The 23,232-nt window shown below is 40.1% G+C and overlaps 1 protein-coding gene across 3 annotated transcripts in view; it reads right to left on the bottom strand.

The window, feature by feature from the left end:
* KIAA0825 (KIAA0825 ortholog) overlaps positions 1 to 23,232 on the bottom strand; it is a 195,318-nt gene that overhangs the window by 124,212 nt on the left and 47,874 nt on the right. For 2 of the 3 annotated variants that reach the window (XM_060280188.2, XM_088652791.1), the window contains 5 exons: positions 20,687 to 20,837; positions 17,026 to 17,216; positions 13,658 to 13,840; positions 6,468 to 6,581; positions 838 to 977 (listed from right to left, as the gene is read on the bottom strand). In XM_060280188.2, coding sequence (XP_060136171.2) covers positions 838 to 977; positions 6,468 to 6,581; positions 13,658 to 13,840; positions 17,026 to 17,216; positions 20,687 to 20,837 — 779 coding nt within the window. The remainder of the gene's footprint in view (positions 1 to 837; positions 978 to 6,467; positions 6,582 to 13,657; positions 13,841 to 17,025; positions 17,217 to 20,686; positions 20,838 to 23,232) is intronic. The other variant, XM_060280190.2, reaches the window with a different exon arrangement.

The following is a 23,232-nucleotide window of genomic DNA, read 5'->3' as shown; positions in this document are numbered from 1 at the left end:
CTGCAGACTTCTACGGTAGGTGTAATTATGCCTTAATAAAACTATATTTATTAAAGACACTAGCCGCTGTGCCTCGATCTTTCCAAAGGAAACCCAACCCTGTGTAAGCAGTTGGAACCCCTGGATTCTCACACTCCTCATGGAGATTGGGGTGACATGTAATAGTATTTTTAGGCTAAGATCTATGGTCTTTTCTTACACAATAGGGATTTTTCTTACAAAAACAAACTCTTAAATGATTTCAGTGTTCTGGGCTAGAGAAACAATTGTTTACAGCTCAGCATGTCTAGGCCAGATGCAATCTACTGAATCTCAGGGTAATGGTCAGCCAAAAGCTTAATAAATGCTGTGACTCCATCCTTGTGATCCTTGAACACACTAGTAGATATAATCCAACAGCAGGGGAAGAATATGATCTTCAGACATCTTTCAGTCTTTGCTGACATGCATTTGAATGGGTAAATGAATGCATTGCAACATTCAATAAAAAACAGGACAGGAGTTTAGTTGTGGTGCTCTTCTGGCAAATGTTAGACCATATGTTGGACCAAGAGAACTGCAGAATATCTGCAGCTAATGTTTTAGTAAATAACAAACACATTATATTCTAAACAGTATCAGCATGATAAATGTGAATTCCTATCCGAACAAAAAATCCTGAGTAAAAAAATGAGAGAAAATTAGATTGCAAGTATTGAGCCTAATGCTAATTATGTGAAGTGACGACCACGATCCTTCTGTTAATATTAAAATAGCGAACAATGTGGCAACCCTGAACATTTTACTTGTGTTTCTTCAATGGTAAAATATGCAACTATAGAAAGCATCAGTACTTACTGGAACTCCTCAGTAAAAGTTTCACTAAGAGACAATCGTGATGTAGCAGGGTTTCCAAAAGCAAGTTCCAATTACAGTATGGCTGGGATAAGAGCAGCTTGAGTTGACCCTGGGCTGCCATTCCTCTGGCTGATGGAGTCCTTTCAAAAAGTAAGATAAAGACAGAATAATGTCGTTGATTTATCTATGAAATTAATAGCCTTAAAGTGCAGATGTAATGCTAACTCCTTTAAATGTCAATTCCTTCCAGATTACTCTGAAAATGCTTTCATGGTTGCTTACTTTAAGGCTGCTCAGGGAAGGAATTACATTTAATCTCAACTAGCTAAAAAGCAAATTAACATTTGGTAGACTGCCAAATTTTAACTGATACAAAGTAACCTCACTTATCTCTTTCATTGGGGCCAGGTATGCTCATGTTTCATGAGGCAAAAATCATTTTTAATGCCTGAATAAATCTGAGGCATTATATTTTAGTTCAATGTTGTGTTTAAGTGTTAGAGTGATGTTATAAAATATTTGAAATCAAGTCTGTGAAATAAGAAAGAAACAAATAGGGATGGGTGGGAAATACGATGCAAGTTACTTGTCACACTATAATTCAGGCAGAATTATAAAAGTATATTTGGTAACATAAAACAGATGTGTCCCATTCTGGGCACCACAATTTAAGAAGGATTTTGACAAGCTGGAAGTGTGCAGAGGAGGGCAACCAAGATGATCAAGGGCCTGGAAACTAAGCCTTACAAGGAGCACTTGAAGGAGCTGGGTATGTTTAGCCTGGAAAAGAAGAGACTGAGAGATGATAGCCATCTTCAAATATATTAAGAGCTGTCATATGGAAGAGGGAGCATGCTTCTTTTCTCCTGCTCTTGAGGGTAGGACTTGAGGCAATGGCTTCAAGTTACAATAAAGGAAATTCTGAATAAACATTCGGAAAATCTTTCTGACAGTAAGAGCTGGTTGGCAGTGGCACAGACTCCCGTGAGAAGTGGTAGACTCTCCTTCCTTGGAGGTTTTTAAGCAGAGGTTGGATGGACATCTGTCATGGATGCTTTAGCTGAGATTCCTGCATTGCAGGGGGTTGGCCTAGATGACCCTTGGGTCCCTTCCAACCCTAAGTTCTATGATTCTGTGGATTATACAGTGGTACCTCGGGTTACAAATGCTTCAGGTTACAAACGCTTCAGGTTACAGACTCCGCTAACCCAGAAATAGTACCTCAGGTTAAAAACTTTGCTTCAGAATGAGAACAGAAATCGTGCTCTGGTGGCGCAGTGGCAGCAGGAGGCCCCATTAGCTAAAGTGGTGCTTTAGGTTAAGAATGGACCTCCGGAATGAATTAAGTTCTTAACCAGAGGTACCACTGTATATTAAGTGTAATGACAACATATTAGCCCAGTTCTCTGCTCCATTTCCCAACATTTCAATGTATTCAGATAATGTTCATGAAATGCATAGCTCTTTTCACCATGCCACCATTGTCTACACTACGTAATTAGGCATCTGTGACAAATTGAAGCACTTTTAAAATGTTTATTTCTGCCCGGCTGGCAAAGAGTTAACCCACCTCCAGCCTGACTGGCATAGAACTCTGATGGGGGCGGGACTGTGCCCGGTTTGAAAGGAGGGAGTGTCGGTTTTGGTCAGTTAGGAGGGAGAGGGAGGAAGGTGTGAGGTGATGTTATGTGGTGGCTTGTATGAAGACAGTTAAGAGGCTAGGAAAACTTAAAGTTAAATGTTTGACTGAGTTTATTTTGTACAACATGGAACAAAGCTATTTAATAAATGACACGTTAAAGAATCACTTATGTTTTTAACACAATAAAACTTCATCTCTGTTTTTGCCAACAAGAGGTCCGTCTGTATTTTTCCAGCGAGGTACCAGGACTCACAGCCGTGGTGACTCAAGAGAGGGCAAAACTCACCTCAGGCAGGGAGGTGGTGGTTTGTGTCCTGAAGTTACACGGAGGAGGCTAAGAAGGGTAACCTGAGGTGCCAAGAAGTTGCCAGAGTGCATAGGGCAAACTTCTACGGTGGGGGGAATCCAACTGAGGGAGACCCTTTACTGGAGGCAAGAGGTTATTCCTGGGGGACAGCCTAGAGTTTCTTAAGGTACCAGGCCACGCAAGCTGGAAGGCCCTCCTTACTAAGAAACCCATTAGTAAAAGGGGTTTATTTTTTTGAGGCGCCAGGAGAAGAGGGTAGGTGTTTTCCCCTCTGGATTCCTGTGTCGCAGTGATAGTAAGGTAGAGTGGGACCAGGGTCGTCACAGCATCTAACTATACAAATTAGAGCAACACTTCCCTTCAATTTCTAAACATAAGAAAAACAAGGCCTTTGGACAGTTAAATATTTAAAGTAGTATCTAAAGTGACTTATGGAATACTGAGGTAGAGAAAAAGCTCAACTATCATTGACCAGATGGGATGTTATTGCTTTTCAGTATTTGCCAATTCTTGGCTCTTAGAGCATCATGCAAATTGAAATGTACAGTTGATGTGATTCACTCAGAGGGAAAATAAGAGTATTACAGACATTCCCCGAAGCCACTATACTAACACTAGTAAATGCACTGAAAAGTTTTATATTGGACATATGGAGAGGCATATGTTCTCTCATCTTACAAGCTCATGTAGCTGTGAACACAAGGCTAGCCACGTAAAGAGGAAAAGGTGAACTATATATAAAATATGACACATATAAATGTTTAATTTGGTATTAAGAAAAGAACAACTGATGGTTTGCATCTACCTCTACAAATCTACTACAATTGGGAGGCCAGCTCATCCAGGAGCTGCTGGCAATCTCACCACTTTTTTCACATCCTTTCCAGCAATATATGAATGCTTTTACACGGTACCACTAAGCTGTATTGGAGGTAGGAGGAAATGACTAGCATGGCAATGCCAATGGAAACTGCAGCACCAGCAATCAGGGTATAGCCCTGTAATTCAACCTCCTCCTTTTATGCACATTCACCAAAGCTTAAAATAGGGCATTCAGCCACTAAAACAACATGAACATGCATGGAAATCCATTTCTTATTAACTAAATATGCATGCATGCATTTATTTAAATAGCTATAAAAATATGTAGCTACTGCTATATCATGGAAATATCAAAGTGGTTTACAGTGTACAGTAGTGTGGTGCAGTGTAGTGTAGTGTAGTGTAGTGGTTAGGGTGCTGGACTAGCATCAGGGAGGCCAGCTTAATCCTCAGTCACAGAGCTGGCTGGATGACCTTGGATCAGTCACACTCTCTCAGCCTAATCCACAGGATTGCTGTGAAAATAAAACAGGGTGGGGAGAACCATGTATGCTGTCTTGACATTCTTGGAGAACACAGGGAATTAAAAATAGTAAATAACTAAGTACACATATCACCAACATCAATTGTTTTCAATCCTACTTTGAGTTATATTACAGGAAGCTTAACATCTAATCTAAAGGATTTATTCCAACGTTACACAAACTGAAGTCCATTTGTGCAATGGGGCTCTTTCTCATGCCAAAACAATATTTATACTGTTTATTTAGTCTTATTTTATAAGCTTCAACACATTATTCATGCAATATTGACTAATGTGTAATGATAAAGACATGAACCCTATCGGAGTATTCTAGGTCTTATGTGATTAGAAATGTGTCAATGTTCACAGGGCCCTTTGTTGAATCCCTAACAATCTGCTCCATCTTCCTCCGTGCATTGGAAAAGGCCTGAAGTGGGAAGCATGCACTATTTGAATAGGCTTTTTACAAGATTTAGGGTTCTAAATTACATGAGGAGCACACCCATACAGAATAGGCCTTACAGAGGGGGACCTGATGGAGTGGGTGGGGACAGAAAGTGTGGCCCCTGCTCTACCCCTCATATGATTCCAATTCTACAAGGCACTTGACATCTAAATGGAGCTATGATTATTTCTATAACTGGATTTACACAGATATGCTGATTATATATTCGTTTTATAGTTGCCCCTAAAGAACCTCCATTCGCACTGGACATTAATAAATTGAAGTGCAGTTTCCTCTTATTTTTTCTGTATGGTAGATAAAGCTACCGTAATTTTCTGTGTATAAGATGATGCTTTTTGCTTTAAAAATTTAGTCAAAATTTGCGTCATCTTATACATGGATGGGGAATGTACAGGTATTTGGGCTGGGGCTTTGGTGCAGGCAGCCTGGGCTTGGGCTTGGGCTCTGGTGCGGGCGGTCCGGACTTGGATTCGGGTTTGGGCTCTGAAGCAGGCAGTGTGGGCTCAGGTTTGGGCTCTGGTGTGGGCGGCCCAGGCTCAGGTTTGGGTTTGGGCTCTGGTGCAAGTGCCCTGGTCTCAGGTTCAGGCTCTGGCGCAGGGAGGCTGGTCTCAGGTTCAGGCTCTGACTCAATTTGGGGTTCAGAAAAATAGGGGTCGTCTTATACATGGGGGTGTGTTATATGGCATGTTGAAATATGGCATGTTGAAATTAAAGACATAGTCATTACATGTAGCAGAAACTAAAGATTTACTTTTTCAGAGTAAGTTTTAAAAATCATAGCATTCATTTAAATATGCGGGTTACTGAGAAAGGATACAAAATTCAGTGGGGAGCATAGATAATCTGCTAAAATGGGCGTGGGAGGAATTCTGGTCCAAAGTTAGAAAAAGAATGACAGTACAGCTGATGGCATATGCTTCATATGTAAATTGTCATTACACTTACTGAAACGGCAAGGAAATTATGCATTGCTTCCAAACATGCAACAAATTCTAAAAATACCAAATACGAACAAATCAGTTGTTCAAATGAAGTTTAGTTTTGTAGAATTATCTAGCTTTTCTAATGCCTGAAGTTACTATTTTTTCCAGATACAAATAAAGTTTCATGTAATACTCAAAATTTAAAGTCAAAATAGTTAAATGGGAAAGAAAACTTAGATTGAGTTATTTTATTGTCAAGAACTGCACATTTATACATTACTAAAGCAAGAGATTATGTCTATAATCAAACACCAATGTTAAAATAATTAGATACTGCTAAAGTAGAACTACCCATTTTTCAACAATTACCATCACACTAAAATAGTTTGAATTGGAAGCTGGTGTAAATATAAGGTGCTTGTAGTTTAGCCCTGGGTACGTGGGCTGGGGAATATGTGATCACAATTGCTCACTATTTGGCACACATTGTTACCATCAGTCTCAAACATGGTAAACAAAAGCAGAAATCGCAAAGCAGCTTAAAACCATGTTTATGGTCAGCGTCCCATTAGAAAAACAATAGAGGAAATTTGTATCAGAGAGTGGAGCATCTGGATGAGGAAGTGTGGCTCATTTCAGATCCCATAATGTACAGTCTATACATTAAGTCTACACAGGCCCCACATGGAATCTGTATGAGAAAACCAGCATGAAGAAACTACCGTATATTTGATATCTATATAATAGCCTGTTGCAATTGACTGATACTGTTGTTTCTGTGGTTTTATTTTATGATTTTAACTTATTTTATTTATGATATTCCTGTAACCCGCTCATTTGGTGAAGGGCAGGCTAAAATAAAAAAATGAATAAATAACAATTTGAACTGAGAAATCAATAGATTTTATCTCAGGTTCTTATCTACATTTTAATATAAAGATACTTACTTCAGTAAAAAAGGGGAAAATTCTGTGATGCCAGATAACCAGCGTAATGGTTGGTCAACAGTAGGCTCCAAAAAATCTGAGGGCAAGGGATTACCAACACTACTATAAAATGTCCTGAAAAATACAAGTAGTTCAGGTAGAATTAGTTCAATAATCATACTTCTTTAACAGCTTTTGCACAGCAAACAAGTATTTGGTTTTGAATCAATGAGCTACTTATAGAAGGTTTTTCAGTTCACAAAAGGGGGTCTCCAATTTCACCAGGATGTCCCAGGATGTGGGTTACAATAATTTAAAATGCAAGTTAAAAATAGTTTTGTTTTTAAAAAATTACAGTTGCAGAACAGGGTGGAATATAGTGTCTCCAAACCCACAACAGTGACGGGAAAGCCTTGTTGCACAAGCAAAATTCCACTTGCTGTTCTTAGGATTCAAGTCAAAGTACAATATAAACATTTTTTTCTCCTCAGATTTCAGCTATGATTTACATTTTAATGTATCCTGTTTCTACTAGACAGAGCATGGCAAACAGTAACAACCCTCTCCTGCTGTTGCTCCACAGAGGCTGGTATTCTCTAGAGCTGGGCTATTATGTAGCCTTTACACTTAGTATAGAATTTCTTCTGCTTTGTTCCATGTCCCAACACAGGATAGTTCAATGGCCACAAATAAACATTTTATAGCCATTTGCTCCCTTGCAAACTAAGGAGGTATTTTTCTACAACTTCTGTTGACCTTTTTGAGTGTGCTTGCAGCAATGAGCAGCTCTCTGCCTGCCAGCTTCCAGCCTAGCAGCACTTACTAGGCTTGTGGTTCTTGTCTGCCTTGCATACGGTAGTGAGGCTCAGGGGTTCATGACTGCCATAACAACCACAGACTCTTTCAACATGTCTTCAGCCAAATGAATGTGGGAGGCCACCTTCTCAACTGTGGCAGAAGATGGCTATCTGATTGTGGAGGATTTCTCTTTGTCTCTCTTCTCATGGTCATTTCACTTTTTGCAAAGGTTCAGACTGGCAGCAACTACTTCTCCCTGCAGGGGTGGTGGACTTTGGTAAGTTTATAGCTGATATGCCAGGTGATACTGTAGGCATTTTGTGAGGTGATTGACATCCTCTTCATCAGGTAAAGCTTGTTTAATTCCTTGGTTTACTGGTGTGTTGGGAATCGTGATGTAGGAAGCAGAATGGCTGTAGTGAAAGCAGCAGGAAACTGCTGTGTGGTGACCCAACACAGTTAAGTCCTATTATTGAGCCTCACCGTGACTGATGAAAGTGAAGAAACAATACTTCTCCTTTACACCTGACCTTTGGTGGTATTAAAATCAGTGTCTGAGAACACACACAAAATGAAAGTACTGTTTGTGAGTAGGTAATCTGTCCAAGGAAGAGGGGTTCTGAGTAGGTGGCACCCCCAAAGGATCAAGTCGACAGTCAAGAACTGTTCAAAGATCCAACTTTGTCACTAGAGGCCCAAGTGACCTTACCAGTCCAAGGCATCTTTCATTAAGTTCAACTGGTGCCCTAGCAGTAACTTTTCATGGGCAAAATAGCCTGGCAGATTAGACTACTTTGAAGAATGCAGACAACACTGCAGAGAAAGTACAAGTAAATCAAAGTGCAGGCGCTGGGCTACTAACTGAGAGTGGTCAATGGGAACATATTTTGTTAGTGCTTAAACTGATTCCTGGTTCTTTGTATGATTCTAGGTGATGATGCTAACCTTTAAATGTGGAACTGATTCCTGGCTATGAAGCATGGCCCATCTTGGAGATTATGGGGCCATTCTCTCAAAAAAGTAAAACAATAAGAGTGCTCTGCCCCCTGGCTAGATGGAAGGTGATACCCTGAAGGATACTGAATGCCCCCGTCTTCATTGGAACACATTCCAGACATTTTTCTAAAGTAATTTTCAAATGGCTATGCAGCCTAAACATCAGTGAATAACGTGATTGCCCCCACTGTCCATTACTAGTAATGAAAATACTACTAACAGACAAATATATTCAGCTTAAATCTCCTACTTTAATCATTAGTGCATAACCACAGCTATTAGGAAATGTTCTTTATGTATAAACTATCCTATAGCAGCTGCCTCTTGTCTCAAAAGTTGGGGAAAGCATCTGTGAAAGTATTTGATACAAGAGCAATATTCCATGTTTGAGTTGTGCTATTCTTCTGTAGCGTATGACAAGGTGAGAACTGATTTTGAAAATCTCAGTGATAGTGTGAAATGATGAGATGCATAAATGATGAATTCCCAACACTGTTGCCTTATAGAATTTAAATAATTTGATGTTGGAAATAATCTTAAATTTTGTAGAATATCAAGTTCCATGAATTTAGACTGTTTTATTTTTGAAAATAAAGCTAATCTTTTAAAACAAAATTAAAGAAACAAAACAATTAATAGGGGGAAAGGCAGAAAAAGACAAGTATGAACAAGATCTCATTAACAGAAGCAACGTGTTGCATATATTATGGGGCAGTGAGAAAATAAACTGGAAATTAATATTGGACATAGCTGAGATAGCTTGGTACACCTTGACTTATTTATCAATATGGTTTTTACTGGACTTACTTTGTACCAAGAATATGTGAATAGTATAAACATTAAATTCATTTAAATTCGTTTAGAATTTGAGTGTCTACAAAGATTATGAAAAGCAGCATTTACATGCTGATAGCATTAAAACGAATTAGGATAACAGTGTTCTATGAGATTTTTAAATAAAAAGATGGGAGTCCAATTTTTTTAATGGAATACAACATATTAGCAATAAAACTGAACAGGTAACATAGGTTCCTATTAAAATTGACAGCAAAATTGAATTGTTGTGGATTGCAGTCATGATAATTTATTAACCGCCAGAATGAATTTTCAGGAATGTTTGACGCTCCAATGATGTCAAGGTTGATTCCAACTTCAGGCAATACTTCCATGATACTTGCAGATGGGCGTCTCAGGTAATTACATTCACTGGCACATATAAGCTGCTCATTTAAACACTGTTGGCTTTTCCTCCACTAAAGCCAAGAACCAGAAAAGGAACTCTTGGTCTCTTCTCCCCTGAAAGGTGCTTTTCCCTGAGTGACAGTCCATCAGGTGGGATGTACCAAAGGAGTCCTAGTAATGCAGGCAATTCCAGGACACTTGCTGCAAAACACATCTTCAAAAAGAGGCATCAGCAGATTCATACAAGTCCAGTTTATAATGTTTATCCAAAGTTTTTGGTGTGGACCAAGTGGCAGCTCTGTGGATGCCAATAAAAAGATCATTGGTGGCAAATGTTGCCATAGTAAAAGCAGACCTTGTGGAATGGGTTGTGATATTCTGCAGGGCAGGCAGCTTGAGAGAGTCATAAGCCAAGATGATAAATACTCTCAGCCAGCATGCTAGCTTTTCTTACTCCACATTCTTGGGTGGAAAGGAAGAAACAACACCTCTGTCAACCTGAATAGTCTGGCTGATACAGTCTTTAAGCGTCCAGTAGATGATCCACTAAGTGTCAGGCCGTCTCTAAGGGATGAATCTGGTTAGGCCAAAAAGAGATTCTGGTTGTAGTAAAAACTTGTATTTGCCTTAGGCATGAATGATGGATCCATACAAATAATCACCGTCTTTCCACACAGTCTTTCAGGAATATGTATAAGGCACTCAATTCCAAAATGAGCCATGTTGATGTGATGGCCACCTAAAGGAGGACCTTATGAGAAAGGATGCGGAGAGGAACAGTTTGGAATGGTTTGAACACGAGAGTCTGCATAACCTTCTTTAAGTTCCATGAATGAAAATGATGCACCACAGGAGGACATATAGGGATGCACTCTTTTAAAAAACACTTTGGCTGGGAATAAAAGCCAGTTGAAACTCTTTGAGGAGGTAAGTGATGCCTGTGTCAAGTCAACAGTAGCAGTACTGATAGCAAAAACATGAGCAGGGCAGCCACAAGACTCCTTCTTAGAGGATTGCTGGGAAGAGTTAAACAATTCTGCCACTCTGGCTCCCATTCATCCATCAGCTCCAGATCACTGTCTCTGCCGTGCAGTAATCAGTCAAAGAACAGGGAAGGGGAGATAGGCACTGCTGCTGGTTGATTTTTCATGCCCCATATATTGCACTGTGTGTGGCGGCTGATCCAACACTGTCTTGGCACTAATTGCATCAGCAACTGCTGCAGTAACTGAAGTGGCTTTCTTTTGGGTTGGGGGGGGCATGGTGGGTGGGTGTCCTGAGCAATGATAGGGGCTATAGCCATTTGGGCAGTTAAGGCAGAGGACTGACAGAGCACAGAAGCATCAGTGGCTGATAAGGCTTGCTGTACTGAAAACCAGGGCTGATTGGGAACATCCTTTAAAGAAAAATCTGCTGTCGTAGTTGAAAATGTATCAGGTCTTGCTGTCAACACATGCAGCGGTATATGGATGTGGTGGTTACAGGTAGGTAGCCGTGTTGGTCTGAGTCGAAGCAAAAGAAAAAAATTCCTTCAGTAGCACCTTAAAGACCAACTAAGTTTTTATTTTGGTATGAGCTTTCGTGTGCATGCACACTTCTTCAGATACACTGGAAACAGAAGTGTCAGACCCTTATATATATATACAGGTTTACCACTCCCATCAGCCCATCACCCATTCCCACCCACCCCCACCACCCTCTCTCTCTATATAAGGGTCTGACACTTCTGTTTCCAGTGTATCTGAAGAAGTGTGCATGCACACGAAAGCTCATACCAAAATAAAAACTTAGTTGGTCTTTAAGGTGCTACTGAAGGAATTTTTTATGGGTGTGGTGGGTTAAGTTCGGTGGCTGGAAAAGCAGTAAACCAAGCCCGAAGAATGGGGACCACCTGCCTCCACACATCCCCCCACCAAGTCAGAGATGGATAGGGAGGAAAGAGAAACAATACATAGGCCAAAAAGAAGGGAGGATGAACAGTGAGGGAAATGACCAAACAAAATGGTGGGTGGGGGAAAAGGCCAGGGAAAAATGTGGATTGGCAAGAAAGAGGAAGTGGTTTTGTTTTAAGTTGCAAGTAAAAAATATTTATATCAGTATTAGGAAGAATGGTATGTGACTCATAGGATACGATTCAAAATAGCTCTATTCTATATATGGCCTGAGCTAGCATGGCAGTTAAAGCTTGTTTTCAAAGATGAGCTACTTTTCAACCTATAGGAACCTTAGTGGACACATTTCAATTTTTTCAGGAATAGCAGATATCACTTTCTCTATTTTGCTTATTTCCTTCATGTATTACAATATACAATTTGTAAAAACAAAACAAAAAAACTAATTCTTATTTGAAAGAATAGAAAGAATTCCACATTTTGAAGGGCTTCAGGACACATAGTCTTGAGTCGTGTGTGTCACTTACTTGAGGTAGTTTATTGATTGCAAAGCAGGTTTCACAGTTCTCCAAGGAAACACGGATAGCTATCACTAGCATGTGTTTATGGAATGTTAGATGTACAACTGTTGCTTGATCAATAATAAGTTTGTTGTGATTTTCCTTGGATACAATATGTAAAAACCCTGTGGATTTAAGCTTAGAAATAGCCATGTTGTGTTATTTTGTTTACAGTCTCAAAGGGCTGTGTAACAGGACACAAATGCACAAAGAGTTGGAAGAAAAAATATTCTTCCCAACAGCTAAAATATGGAGTTTAATAGATGACAGCAGTTAGAATTGTACAAAGAAATATGGTCCCTTTTCTTAGTGTGTTTTGAATTAAAATCAGCATGCCTGCTCCCTCCAATTTTATGAAACAAAATAAAAAAATTCCTTCCAGTAGCACCTTAAAAGACCAACTAGGTTTGTTATTGTTATGAGCTTTCATGTGCATGTGGCGGACCAACACGGCTACCTACCTATAACTAGAGCAATGTTATGAAGTTATACTGAGAAGTATCACAAAGCTACGAGATAAACGGAGAGATATGTTTTTATTAATGTACCCTGTATTTAAAAGATCTCAGTTTGCATCTCACCTTCCACCTAACATAAAAGACTCAAAACAGGATACAAACTTGAAGTCCCCCCCTTTTTTAAAAAAGAAAAGAAAAGAACAGTCTTAATACTATACTGTTTAGTTATATTGTAGTTCATTAAAGGCCTGCATATAAGGATTTGGCTGCTTAATCTAAATAAATATGCAGATTTTAGCCTTCCTCACTTTGGGGGCTTTTGGCCATGTGTACATTTCTTCATGTGTGTTCCAGACGGGACTTTTGGTCATGTGCTTATTCTCTCTCCCACTTACCCTTTCCCCCCTCAAACTCCTGCCTCTTTCCTTGTCCTCTTCTCCTTATTGTCTAGACCAGGCATAGGCAAACCCGGCCCTCCAGATGTTTTGGGACTACAAATCCCTTCATCCCTGACCATTGGTCCTGTTAGCTAGGGATGAAGGGAGTTGTAGTCCCAAAACATCTGGAGGGCCGGGTTTGCCTATGCCTGGTCTAGGATCAACCTTTATCTTCTAGGTCAATGGCTTTTAAAAATATTTTTCAGTCTTTTACCTGGCCTGCTCCTGTTGGGATTAGAACATATCAAAGACCCTTAGGAACACAGGATGCTGAGACTATTGGCCCATCTAGCTCTGTATTCTGACTGGCAGGAGTTTTCCAGAGTTTGGGGCAATGAGCTTCAGCCCTCCTGGCGACCCACCCCCACCCCCACATCCGGTCACATGCACATTATACATTTAAAGCACATGGCTTCCCACAAAAAATCCTGGGAAATGTAGTTTACCTCTCACAGAGCTACAGATTCCAACACTCTGTGCAAACTGCAGTTCCCATGATTCTTTGGTTAGATAGTTAGATATTGCTAGAGGCTTTGCTATTATTACCAAATTCTTAACAACGCAATCTCATGCATGTGGATTTGGAAGTAGTCTCTCTGTGTTAAACTACTCCTTAGTATGCATGTTTAGGATTACAGCCTTGAGAGTATGGAATATAGACTGGTTTCAAGTTTACCAGATTCTAATGACACTATTTTCCTCAAACAAATCTGCTGCAGGGTAAAACAATGTACATTCAAGCGCCACTTCCTATCCACAGTTGAAACCAATGTTCAGATTTTGGTGCATCATTACCATACTGGAATCTAGCCATTACACAAAAATAGACGATTGTTACTCCTTATATAGGATAAATGTCTGTTTGTCTTAAAATATTACATCACTTACTTATACAGGTTCTCCAATGGCGCAGTTAAAAAGACAGCTGCTGCAAGTAAATTATTGCAATACTTGTGTATTTTATAAATATGACGATTTCTGTCTTTTTGTGGGATCAACAGTTCTTGCACAGAACTGCAAACTGACCACAGTATGCTTTCACAGGTCATCAGAATTGCTATAACATCTATTCTGTAAGAGACAAAGCAAAAACCCTGAAATCAATCTAGGCATGCAATTCAACCCATTCCATCAAGTAATCTGCTACAATGCAGAAAGGATTTTTATATACAAGTGATCTCTTTTACATTATTTAAAATCATCAGGAATTTTAAGTAATAATAATATTACCTGTCCCTGGCACAACATTCCCAAAGTATACACCAAGCTCTCATGTTTCACGTTCCCCACTGATTTTAAGAAATGAATATTATCTGTGGGTTAGCTCCCTCCATAGATATGAATGAGGAAGGAATTCACCATTTGCACTGTTATACATGCGCAAGCTAGGATTATAATTTGTTAAAATTTACAATTTTATCCAATTATGAATATACTAAATAAAACATTACAACTAGATATATTTTAATTTCTCTGTTCCTTACACCTGTTATAAAATGAAAATTGAATATGTTTTTTTTCTGTTTTCTTCAGAACTTTTTATCCCCAGTTCTTAACAAATTTCAGAAACAATACTGAATATAAGTGGAATACATTTTAAATAATTTATATATACATTTGATTGTTTGCTTTATAATATTTAGACACACATATTTTCTTTTCCAAAAGGAAGACATTAGTTTAAATATTCATGGCACAATTTTATATAAAGAGTTTTGGAAACTGGTACCCTTTCCCCATTCCTTTAGTATGCAAGTTCCATTTTATATTGATTTCTCATCATAGGCTCCAGATGTGCTTTCTGAGTACTCTCTCTTTTCTCCCAAGATTTCTTTGCCACTTGCCCCATCTCCCATTGTTTCACTATGGTTCCTCTATTCTTGGTTCCTCTATTCTTACTTTCTTGCTTTTGTATGAACATGCTATATTATGATAACTAGTAGTATATGCCAAAGGTAAGGGTTACATAGCTACCAGTTAACGTGGCACTGTAAATGTCTTTGGCATGACAAAGAAGGAACAGCGAGTTGTAAAAAAGGATTGCAAAGACTATGGATACAACCTACATCCCACTGGCATTAATGACAAAGATCACATTTTGATTGTAATAGGACAGGATTGCTATCCAAACAATGTATACATCTGCCTATCAGATTTTCAAGAAGAATGACTCAATTGTCATGATTTCGACAAAAAGCAAATAAAGTACAGAATCTGCAGAGAACTGCAGAAACAGATCAGGACTCAAATACTCTAGCAGCTGAATTTGATCATACTCCTAATTCCAGAATTAATATTAAAAGCCTGCTCTGCTGCACAATAGAGTATGTATGTTCTCATTCTTCTTAATTATAAAGAAAATTAAATCTAGAAATCACTATGGTGTTTCCATTCTTTATGTATGCTTACAGACAATAGTCTAAGTATTTTCAGAAATACTGAAATCTATAAATCCACTGTATAATCAGGTTATACACAAAAGCAACATTTTGAAAAATAAGTTCCTTTGTCATTTGTACCTAGATGTTGGAAAATATGTGATATTTGAAGGATGGATCTGCTCTGCTTTGGCTTCAGTCTACCATGTTATTTTTCTATAAAAATAAAGCTTTGTATATTGCACCAAATATATTTATTTTGTAGCTTTTACTTCCATTGCTAGTTACTTCCTGGACAGGCCCGGCTCTAGGTAGACCCCCGGTGGCGCAGGGCACCATGGCGCCGGCCCGCCAGAAAGGCGCCGTGAGCTGCGCCCGCCCGCTGGCCGGCCGATCCGCCGATCCGCCGCGCAGCTACGCCCACCCGCCCACCGCGCTGGGAAACGGGGCGGGAGGGCGCCAGAGAGATCGCGCTTTGCCTGCCCGCCCGCCGCTGCGCCCACCCGCCCACCGCGCTGGGAAACGGGGCGGGAGGGCGCCGGAGAGATCCGGCGCACCACAGCGGCAGGGGCGTCTAAGACGGCCCTGTTCCTGGAAACATATCACATATTGAACTTAAAGGTTAAAAGCTGTAGTATGAATGATCAAAGGCATACAATTCTGGTGAACACTGAAAAGATATGCAACTACAGCTAGGACTAGAAAAACAACTTTTCCATGCATGAAAAACAAATTTCCAATGAGATATTTTATTGTTTTTAGAACAATTCACAGCAAACCATGGGCTCCAGCAGAGCTTCTGATTTACAGTAAGCACATGATCCCTAACCTTGGACAAACTGATGACTCAACTATAGTATGTTAAATCAAGCTAACTTGTTTCAATAAACCACTGTTTAGGACAGAGGTTGCCAATGAGGTGCCTATAGAAGAGAAGCATTGGCAACTTTGAAATTTTCCCTTGAAGTACTAACGAAGCCTCTCAGCCACCCTTTCTACTCACTACTCCCTTGGTCATGTGGTGGTTTAAGCTGGCTACCTTCTTCTCCCTTGAGAAGTACATAGAGCTGCAGGAGAGTGATGCTTTTTCACACTTCCTCTTTCAGCTCCACGTGTTTCTTAAGTTGAATCTACTAGATCCAACTTCTACTTAGACTACTTGGAAAAGCAAAGAATATGTATAGGGGTGTGTGTGTGTGTGTGTGTGCGCGCGCGCACTGTCCCTTTCTGTGCCTCTGTGGGGGAAGGGGAGAGAAATTGCTAGAGGGGGCATGACCCATTGTTCTCACCCAAAAAGTCCAAATGTATCCACAGGCCAAAAAATGTGGTGATCCCCTAGTTCAGGTTTGTATGACATGTTAACTTGTTAATCTAAAACAGAAGCAGATGCTTCTAATCTCCTCACAGCAACACCGGAGAAAAATGGAGGCATGAGTGTGCAAGCCAAAGGCTCACTGTAGCTTGTTTGTGTATCACTAAGCCATGGTTGTATTGTTACATTTGAATGCAGAATTATTTACTTAACATTCACAGAGTAAAAAGTTCAGGCACAAAACAACAATGCTTAGGCATAAAACAAAATTAACCTTTTATAAATGACTGGATGGCTTCCTCAGTCTTGTGCTTTAGACAAAACTTTAAATGGATTTATTTCAACAGGCTTTTAATGTGTAATTTCTGCTGCTTTTTAAAAACGTTTTTATATTCATTGCTTGTTAAATTGTATAGTTTTGTTAGCCTGTATTGCCTTTAATATGTTATTTCATGATTATTTCATCTTGATTTATGTAAGTTGTTCTGAATGCTCAGTAAGCAGAACAGGAAACAATAATAATACATTCACATCACTCATAGCGCAAAATTCAAATCAATCGTTACCTTATCTGTGGTGTTCTCTTGTAACTGGGCTGGGCCTGAAAATATCTGCAAGCCAAGAGTGCCAAGGATTCCTCTAGCACTTCTGTTAAAATCTCCTGGGCTAGCACAGGGGGTAGAACAGTCCATAGATCATGATGAAGAGCACAGCAGAAATAATGCCACATCTGGATGGAGAATGAGCATCGTTCCCCCTAGCAAAACCAACAAATGTTAAATGATACAAACCCATCTTCCTGAATGTCAGGTTGGATTCCGTGAATCTAATCCATTCAGGCCGAGAGGAAATAGTTGAAAAGTATGAACTGCTGAATAACTAGACCAGAAACCTTGCAAGATGCAAAACACATTTTCCCTCCCAAAAACAATTTCTTGTTTCAGCTGGGAAAGCAGCTTTCTTCCAAAACCACAAACATTTGACCTACCATAAACTTACCTTCCCCAAACCTATTTTGGATATGCATGCTGTACTGTGTAGTTACTAATTTACGAAATTGTGTACAAGTACTCACCATCTCTGCTGTGATCAAGGGCAAATCCCATTGTAAAAGGCTGACCAACCATGAAGCAGTTACTCTTATTTAGACTCTTAATTGCTACTGAGAATAACTTTCTATGCAGCTGTCACCAGAAAGTTAATACATCTCCAGGTGCTCCAACTTCTTCACTGAAGGCCATAAGCCGATGTTTTCCAAATGGGGAATTAATATCCACATTACAAGTTGAGTTATGTTTTATGTAGCACAGGTAACTCAGGCTGAAGTTGTACACATTCTTACCTCGGAACAAGCCCTATTGAACTAAATGGGAACTACTTCTGAGTAGACATGCATACAATTAAAGTACCCTAATCAGTGGTGTCCAAACTTTTTTCAAAGAGGGCCAGATTTGATGAAGTGAAGGGCCATGAGGGCTGACCAAAGGGCCAACCAAAGTTGTTGACCTTTTTTTTAGGATTGATGTTTTTGAGCTTTTTTTTAGTGTTAAAGTTTTTGAGGGTTTTAAAAGGATTTTACCCCAGGAAATAAACTGCCACAGGGGCTGGGTTAAACCGATTGGTGGGCCGGATTAGGCCCCCGAAACGGACTTTGGACATGCCTGCTGGGAGGTACATGTGGCAACAAAATTAGAGGATCCTTGCTGAGAGCCTTAATCCTACCACAATATAAGAGAAAGTACCTACAGACCAACTGAATGAGTTCACTTACACACTTATTTGCCTACACTGATAGATTATAGACATTATTATAATCCAACAGCCTAAAGTACAGCCAAAGAGTTAAAAATACACCCAGTGTTCCTTGCTGAATGTAAATGTTCATTCATTGTTAGAATTCTCTTTAAAGATCCTTTAGCTATTTTATTATATTTTAACAATACCAAAAACAAATATAGTAACAGTCTAAACTCTGTGACAATTTAATGTCTCTGTGCATTTTTTTTCATATAGCAGAAGACCAGAGATTATTATAATTTCCTGTCTGATATGCAACATACTATGAAGTTCTATTATTATGGGTCACTATAATGAAGTATAACTATTTTTGAAAAAAACCTTACCTGTGAAGAGCTCTGCAAATAATGCTTCCAAGATTAGCATCAAATTAAATGATTTATATGTGGACATTTTATTAATGTTTTATCATGCATTTTATGATATACAGGTAAAGTCATTAACTGTTGAAATTTGCTGCAATAGCAGTAAATTATCAGTAGGCATTATGAGTAAACATTGTTAAAATAACTGTAATATGAATAAATAAATAAATAGGGTGATATCCAATATTAGTCATACTCAGAGTAGACTCACTGAAATAAGTGACCTTCAGTAATTTAAGAACACTGATTTCAATGGGTCTACGTTGCGTATGGCTTTGTTGGATATCACTTTTCTTAGAAACTATTTAATAATTTATGAACCATTTTGAAGCCTTTTAAATTGAATTCAGTATTTATTTATTTTTTTAAAGGATTTAAAATACATTTAAATATATGTTCTACTGGGTATACTGTATATTTTATGTTCAGTTCATTGTATTTTATGTAGTTATTTGATATTAATTATCTGAAACTTCCAATATACCAGAATATATATTCTTCTTATTTAAATTATTCATATTATTTCATATCAAAGTGGATTCTTGGTAATAAATAGAATCCTCATTGAGATTTACAGGGAACCTTTTCCTGTTTGCTATTTGTTGTTATGTCAAAGTATCTGAATGGGTAAACATCTGCTATTTTTGCAAGCTTCATACAATAAAACAGATGTGGGCTTTTATTTAAATTGTATGTCAGGAAACAGGCAGCTGGGCAGTACTACATAAGCCACTCAGTATTATCTACAAATAGACAACTTTATTTTAGACAACTAGAAAACATACGTTTTGGAGATTGCAGCAGATGTTTGTTTCATTAAAAGCTTTATTTCAGTTTGGTAGCCAAGCAGGTATTCAATCTATTTAGTTGGTGAGATACTGCACTAGATTGCTTTCACATCACACCACAAGCTACTGAAAACTGAATCTGTTTTAGAGTGCAAATCCTCACTGCACACCTTGGTTGTGGCATTAACTATGGTTCAGCTATCCAAGGTTTGAAATAAAGGTTCACTGTCATTTTTAAATATTTATATTATGTATAGAAGACAATATCAGAATTACTACACTTCGCATACTAGCTAATTATTTTATCCACCGACAAAAATACTGAGCTCAGTGCATAGCCATGGAAAAATTCATTGCTCCAGTGAGTGTTGATTGGTCATGCATCCTGGATAGCAGGGCTGGCCCACCCATGAAGCAAGATTAGGTGGTTGCCCCAGGGGGCAGATATGGGCCTGATGAGCACACTGCCATTACACCCCGTGGGTGCCACCCATGCTGCCTCCTGCTCTGCAGGTGCATCCTGCTGCTGCCTCTGCCATGGGTGCACATGGCTGCCATGCACACCCACCATGGCAGAGCATTTTTCCTCAAGTTGCCAAATGTTACAGGCCAGGCCTACTCCCAAGCATAGCTGCCAAGTTTTCCCTTTTCTCGCGAGGAAGCCTATTCAGCATAAGGGAATTTCCCTTAAAAAAAGGGAGAACTTGGCAGCTATGCTCCCAAGCAGTAAATCATTCAGAGGAAGCAGGCAGGTGCTTCTATGGGTGCATATTTTGGGATTATAGTAAACTATAGTTATTTTATGTATTTACTTTCTTGCAACACACTGCAGTTCTTTTATGGCACAGTACTTTGGAACAAAGTTTGGAAGTTACTCGATTCAACCAGTTGGGGACATTTAACAGAAGTTTAGATAAGACAATAATGAATTCATCTGTTTTATATCCAATTCAAAAAAAGAAAAAATAATAATGATGAGTACTAAAAAGCACACAAAGATGTACTCATACCAGAATGTAAACATCTAGAAGGACTCAATATTGTTTTGTAATTACATAATATTATAGCTTGGCCTTTATTCTTGACCATTGTTGCATGCACATAAAGCCCATTGAACTCAATGAGGCATATGCACACATAGTTGTTGTAGATCAGCAACCTTAAAATGTAACCTTGATTCCAGCTAGTATTGAACCTATGTTTCAAATTAATCAAAAAGAAAACAAAAGAAAGAAACATTTGTGTAAAAGGAAAAGCTAGTAAACTTAACATCACACCTCATAAAAAGCTTTGTAGTCATCCCAGTAGTGACTCTCGGCATCCTGTAAAATAGTTGTAGCACAAATTCTGATGCAGTAGTTTGTAACTTGAAACTGAAGAACACTGATCAATTCCTGATATTGCTGGAGAGGCATTAGGAATACAGGCCTGTTCAAATGATCAAAGAAGGAAAGATTTAAGACCAGTGCAGTAGGAGGTAACAATCCACAGTTGTACAAATGGTTTGGATTATTAAGTATCAATCATTCATTTCCTCTTGATTCTTGAATCTAAACCCACGCTCACGTTAAAATCTGGTCTTTGTTACAGAGTCTCTTTGAAAATCTACTTCCACTGTTTTACAAATGTGTACTATACTACTTAGGCAAATAGCACTGTCAATCTACTGCTAAATGATTGGATTGCTATTATTGAAATGCAATGTAGAATTATAAGTGGTACTTCTAAAGAATACTTAAGGGATAGTTCTTTTTATTTAAAAAAGTGGTCTGGTAGGAAAAATACCAAACTGTTTGATACATGCACAATTATTATAAAAACTAGTATCTTGAAGCCCGTTAAATTAACGGGTGTTAAAACATGCAATTCCCCCCGCCCATTCCCTCCTCTCTCCCCCTCCCTTCTTTTCTCCACCCACACGTGCCGGGACTCTCCTGGGCTGCTTCTCTGTCGCTGCTCTGCCTCCTCCTCCTCCGCTGCTGCGGTCCATGCCTAGGCAGGAGAGGGGGGAAGGTAGGGGCGGCCAGGGCCCTCTTTCCTTCCTGCCCTCCCCCTGGGCTTGAGCCTGCTTTTGCGAAGGGTTAGCGGGGAAGAATGAGCAGCATCCCTCCGCTGCCACCGGCTTCTTGCTGAACGCAGCGGAGGCACGGGGTAGCAGAGGAGATGCTTCACGGAGCAGGGAAAGAGGGGCGGGCGGCGGGCGGCTGCCACCCGCCCCTCCTTCCCTGCTCCCTGTCAAACATCTCCTCCCCCCCAGGCTGCTCTTCCTCCCCCCCCCATGCACTGTCCCCGCTTCTGTCTGCCTCTGACCATGCACCGCGAGGGAAATGGTAGGCAGAGGGGTGGGGGGGAGAGAGAGAGCGCGTGTGTGTGACGCCCGCTTGCTGCTGGTCATCGGGAGGGGAGCGTAGGAGAGAAAAAAAGGGGGGAAAGCAGCCTCCTTCTCCTCGCCTTTCCCAACCCACCCAGAGCTGAGCCTGCCACACGCCGGGTAGGTGGAGGGGTTGGGATGCGGCGATGGGGTGGGGGTGGGGAACAGCGGCAGCGGGGACACGAACGCCCCGGCGACGGCGGGGAACGCGCACTCGCGTCTCAATCCCTCACGGTCCCTTCCTCTCTTCCCCTCGCGCCATTAATCGGGAGGCGAGGCGCGGAACGGCAGTTTGGAGGGGAAGCCGTTGAGGGAGAGAGAACCGCATTCCGCCCCCCCGGCTCTGTGTGCGTCCAGTCTCTGCATCCAATCCCTGTGTCCGTGGGGCACATGCTCAGTAGCGCGGAAAACGGGACACACGGAATCTGGATGCAGAGACACAGGGACTTTATTATATAGGATATATACTAATATCAAGGTTAGCACAAGAAAGGTTAGGCTCTTCTGACCAGGGTGGTGGTTTTGCTGCTACCCCCATGCCTTCTATTCCCACCACCCCATCCTCTTTGCACCAGCAGTGGAGCTGTTCTCCTCTTCCCCTGGCCACCCACATTGCCTATTCTCTCTGCCTCAGTGTCTTGTTCTGAGGAAGAGACAAGAAAACCCTTCCTGAAAGCACAACATTTCAGACACAGTTGCAAAGGGAATGCCTATGCCAACAACCACAGCTTGCTACAACAGAGGAAGTTTATAATCCAATTGTCGGTAGTGGTGAACACAATAAGGGGAGGGGATAAAAATAAGTGAGGCAAGGTTATCAAGCACTGACCAGCTATTTCAACTACACATAGTTAGGCTTAGTTTTATTTGGGTATGTGGATTAAGTGAAAGGCGGCACTAAAATGTGAATTTGGATGAGGAATTTGGAGAAGATGGTGCAAAAGAAACTCTCAGGAAGGAATTCTAAATCTAAGGTGAAGAAAAGGAGATGGGTTTTGAGACAAAAGCAACCTTCTGAAGAAGTCAAAGCCACAGGAAAGGACATGGTGAAAAATTGTGACAGAAAGGTACAGTAAGTCAAGCCCGTGGAGAGCTTCAAAAGGGAAAAAAACCCAGTGAATTTGTGTTGAATGCAGAAGCTGCTGAAAAAGAACATCACATGGTTTGAATTTCAGGAGAAGTGAATGATTTGAGCAGCAGAGAAAAAGGAAGAGTAACAACAGAAGAGGAGAGAAAAAGACAAATAGAGTAATAAAATGGCATTTGACTAAAGTGGTATGGGGGAATTGACATGACAATTAAAAAAGGTAAAGGTAAAGGTCCCGACAGTTAGGTCCAGTCGCAGATGACGGGGTTGCAGCACTCATCTTGCTTTACAGGCCGACAGAGCCGGCGTTTGTCCGCAGACAATTTTTCCGGTCATGTGGCCAGCATGACTAAGCCACTTCTGGT

This window comes from Zootoca vivipara, chromosome 10 (genome assembly GCF_965207765.1).
Source record: "Zootoca vivipara chromosome 10, rZooViv2.hap1.1, whole genome shotgun sequence".
NCBI lineage: Eukaryota > Metazoa > Chordata > Lepidosauria > Squamata > Lacertidae > Zootoca > Zootoca vivipara.
Note: the sequence above shows the minus strand (reverse complement) of the source record. Positions and strands in the feature narration are given on the sequence as shown.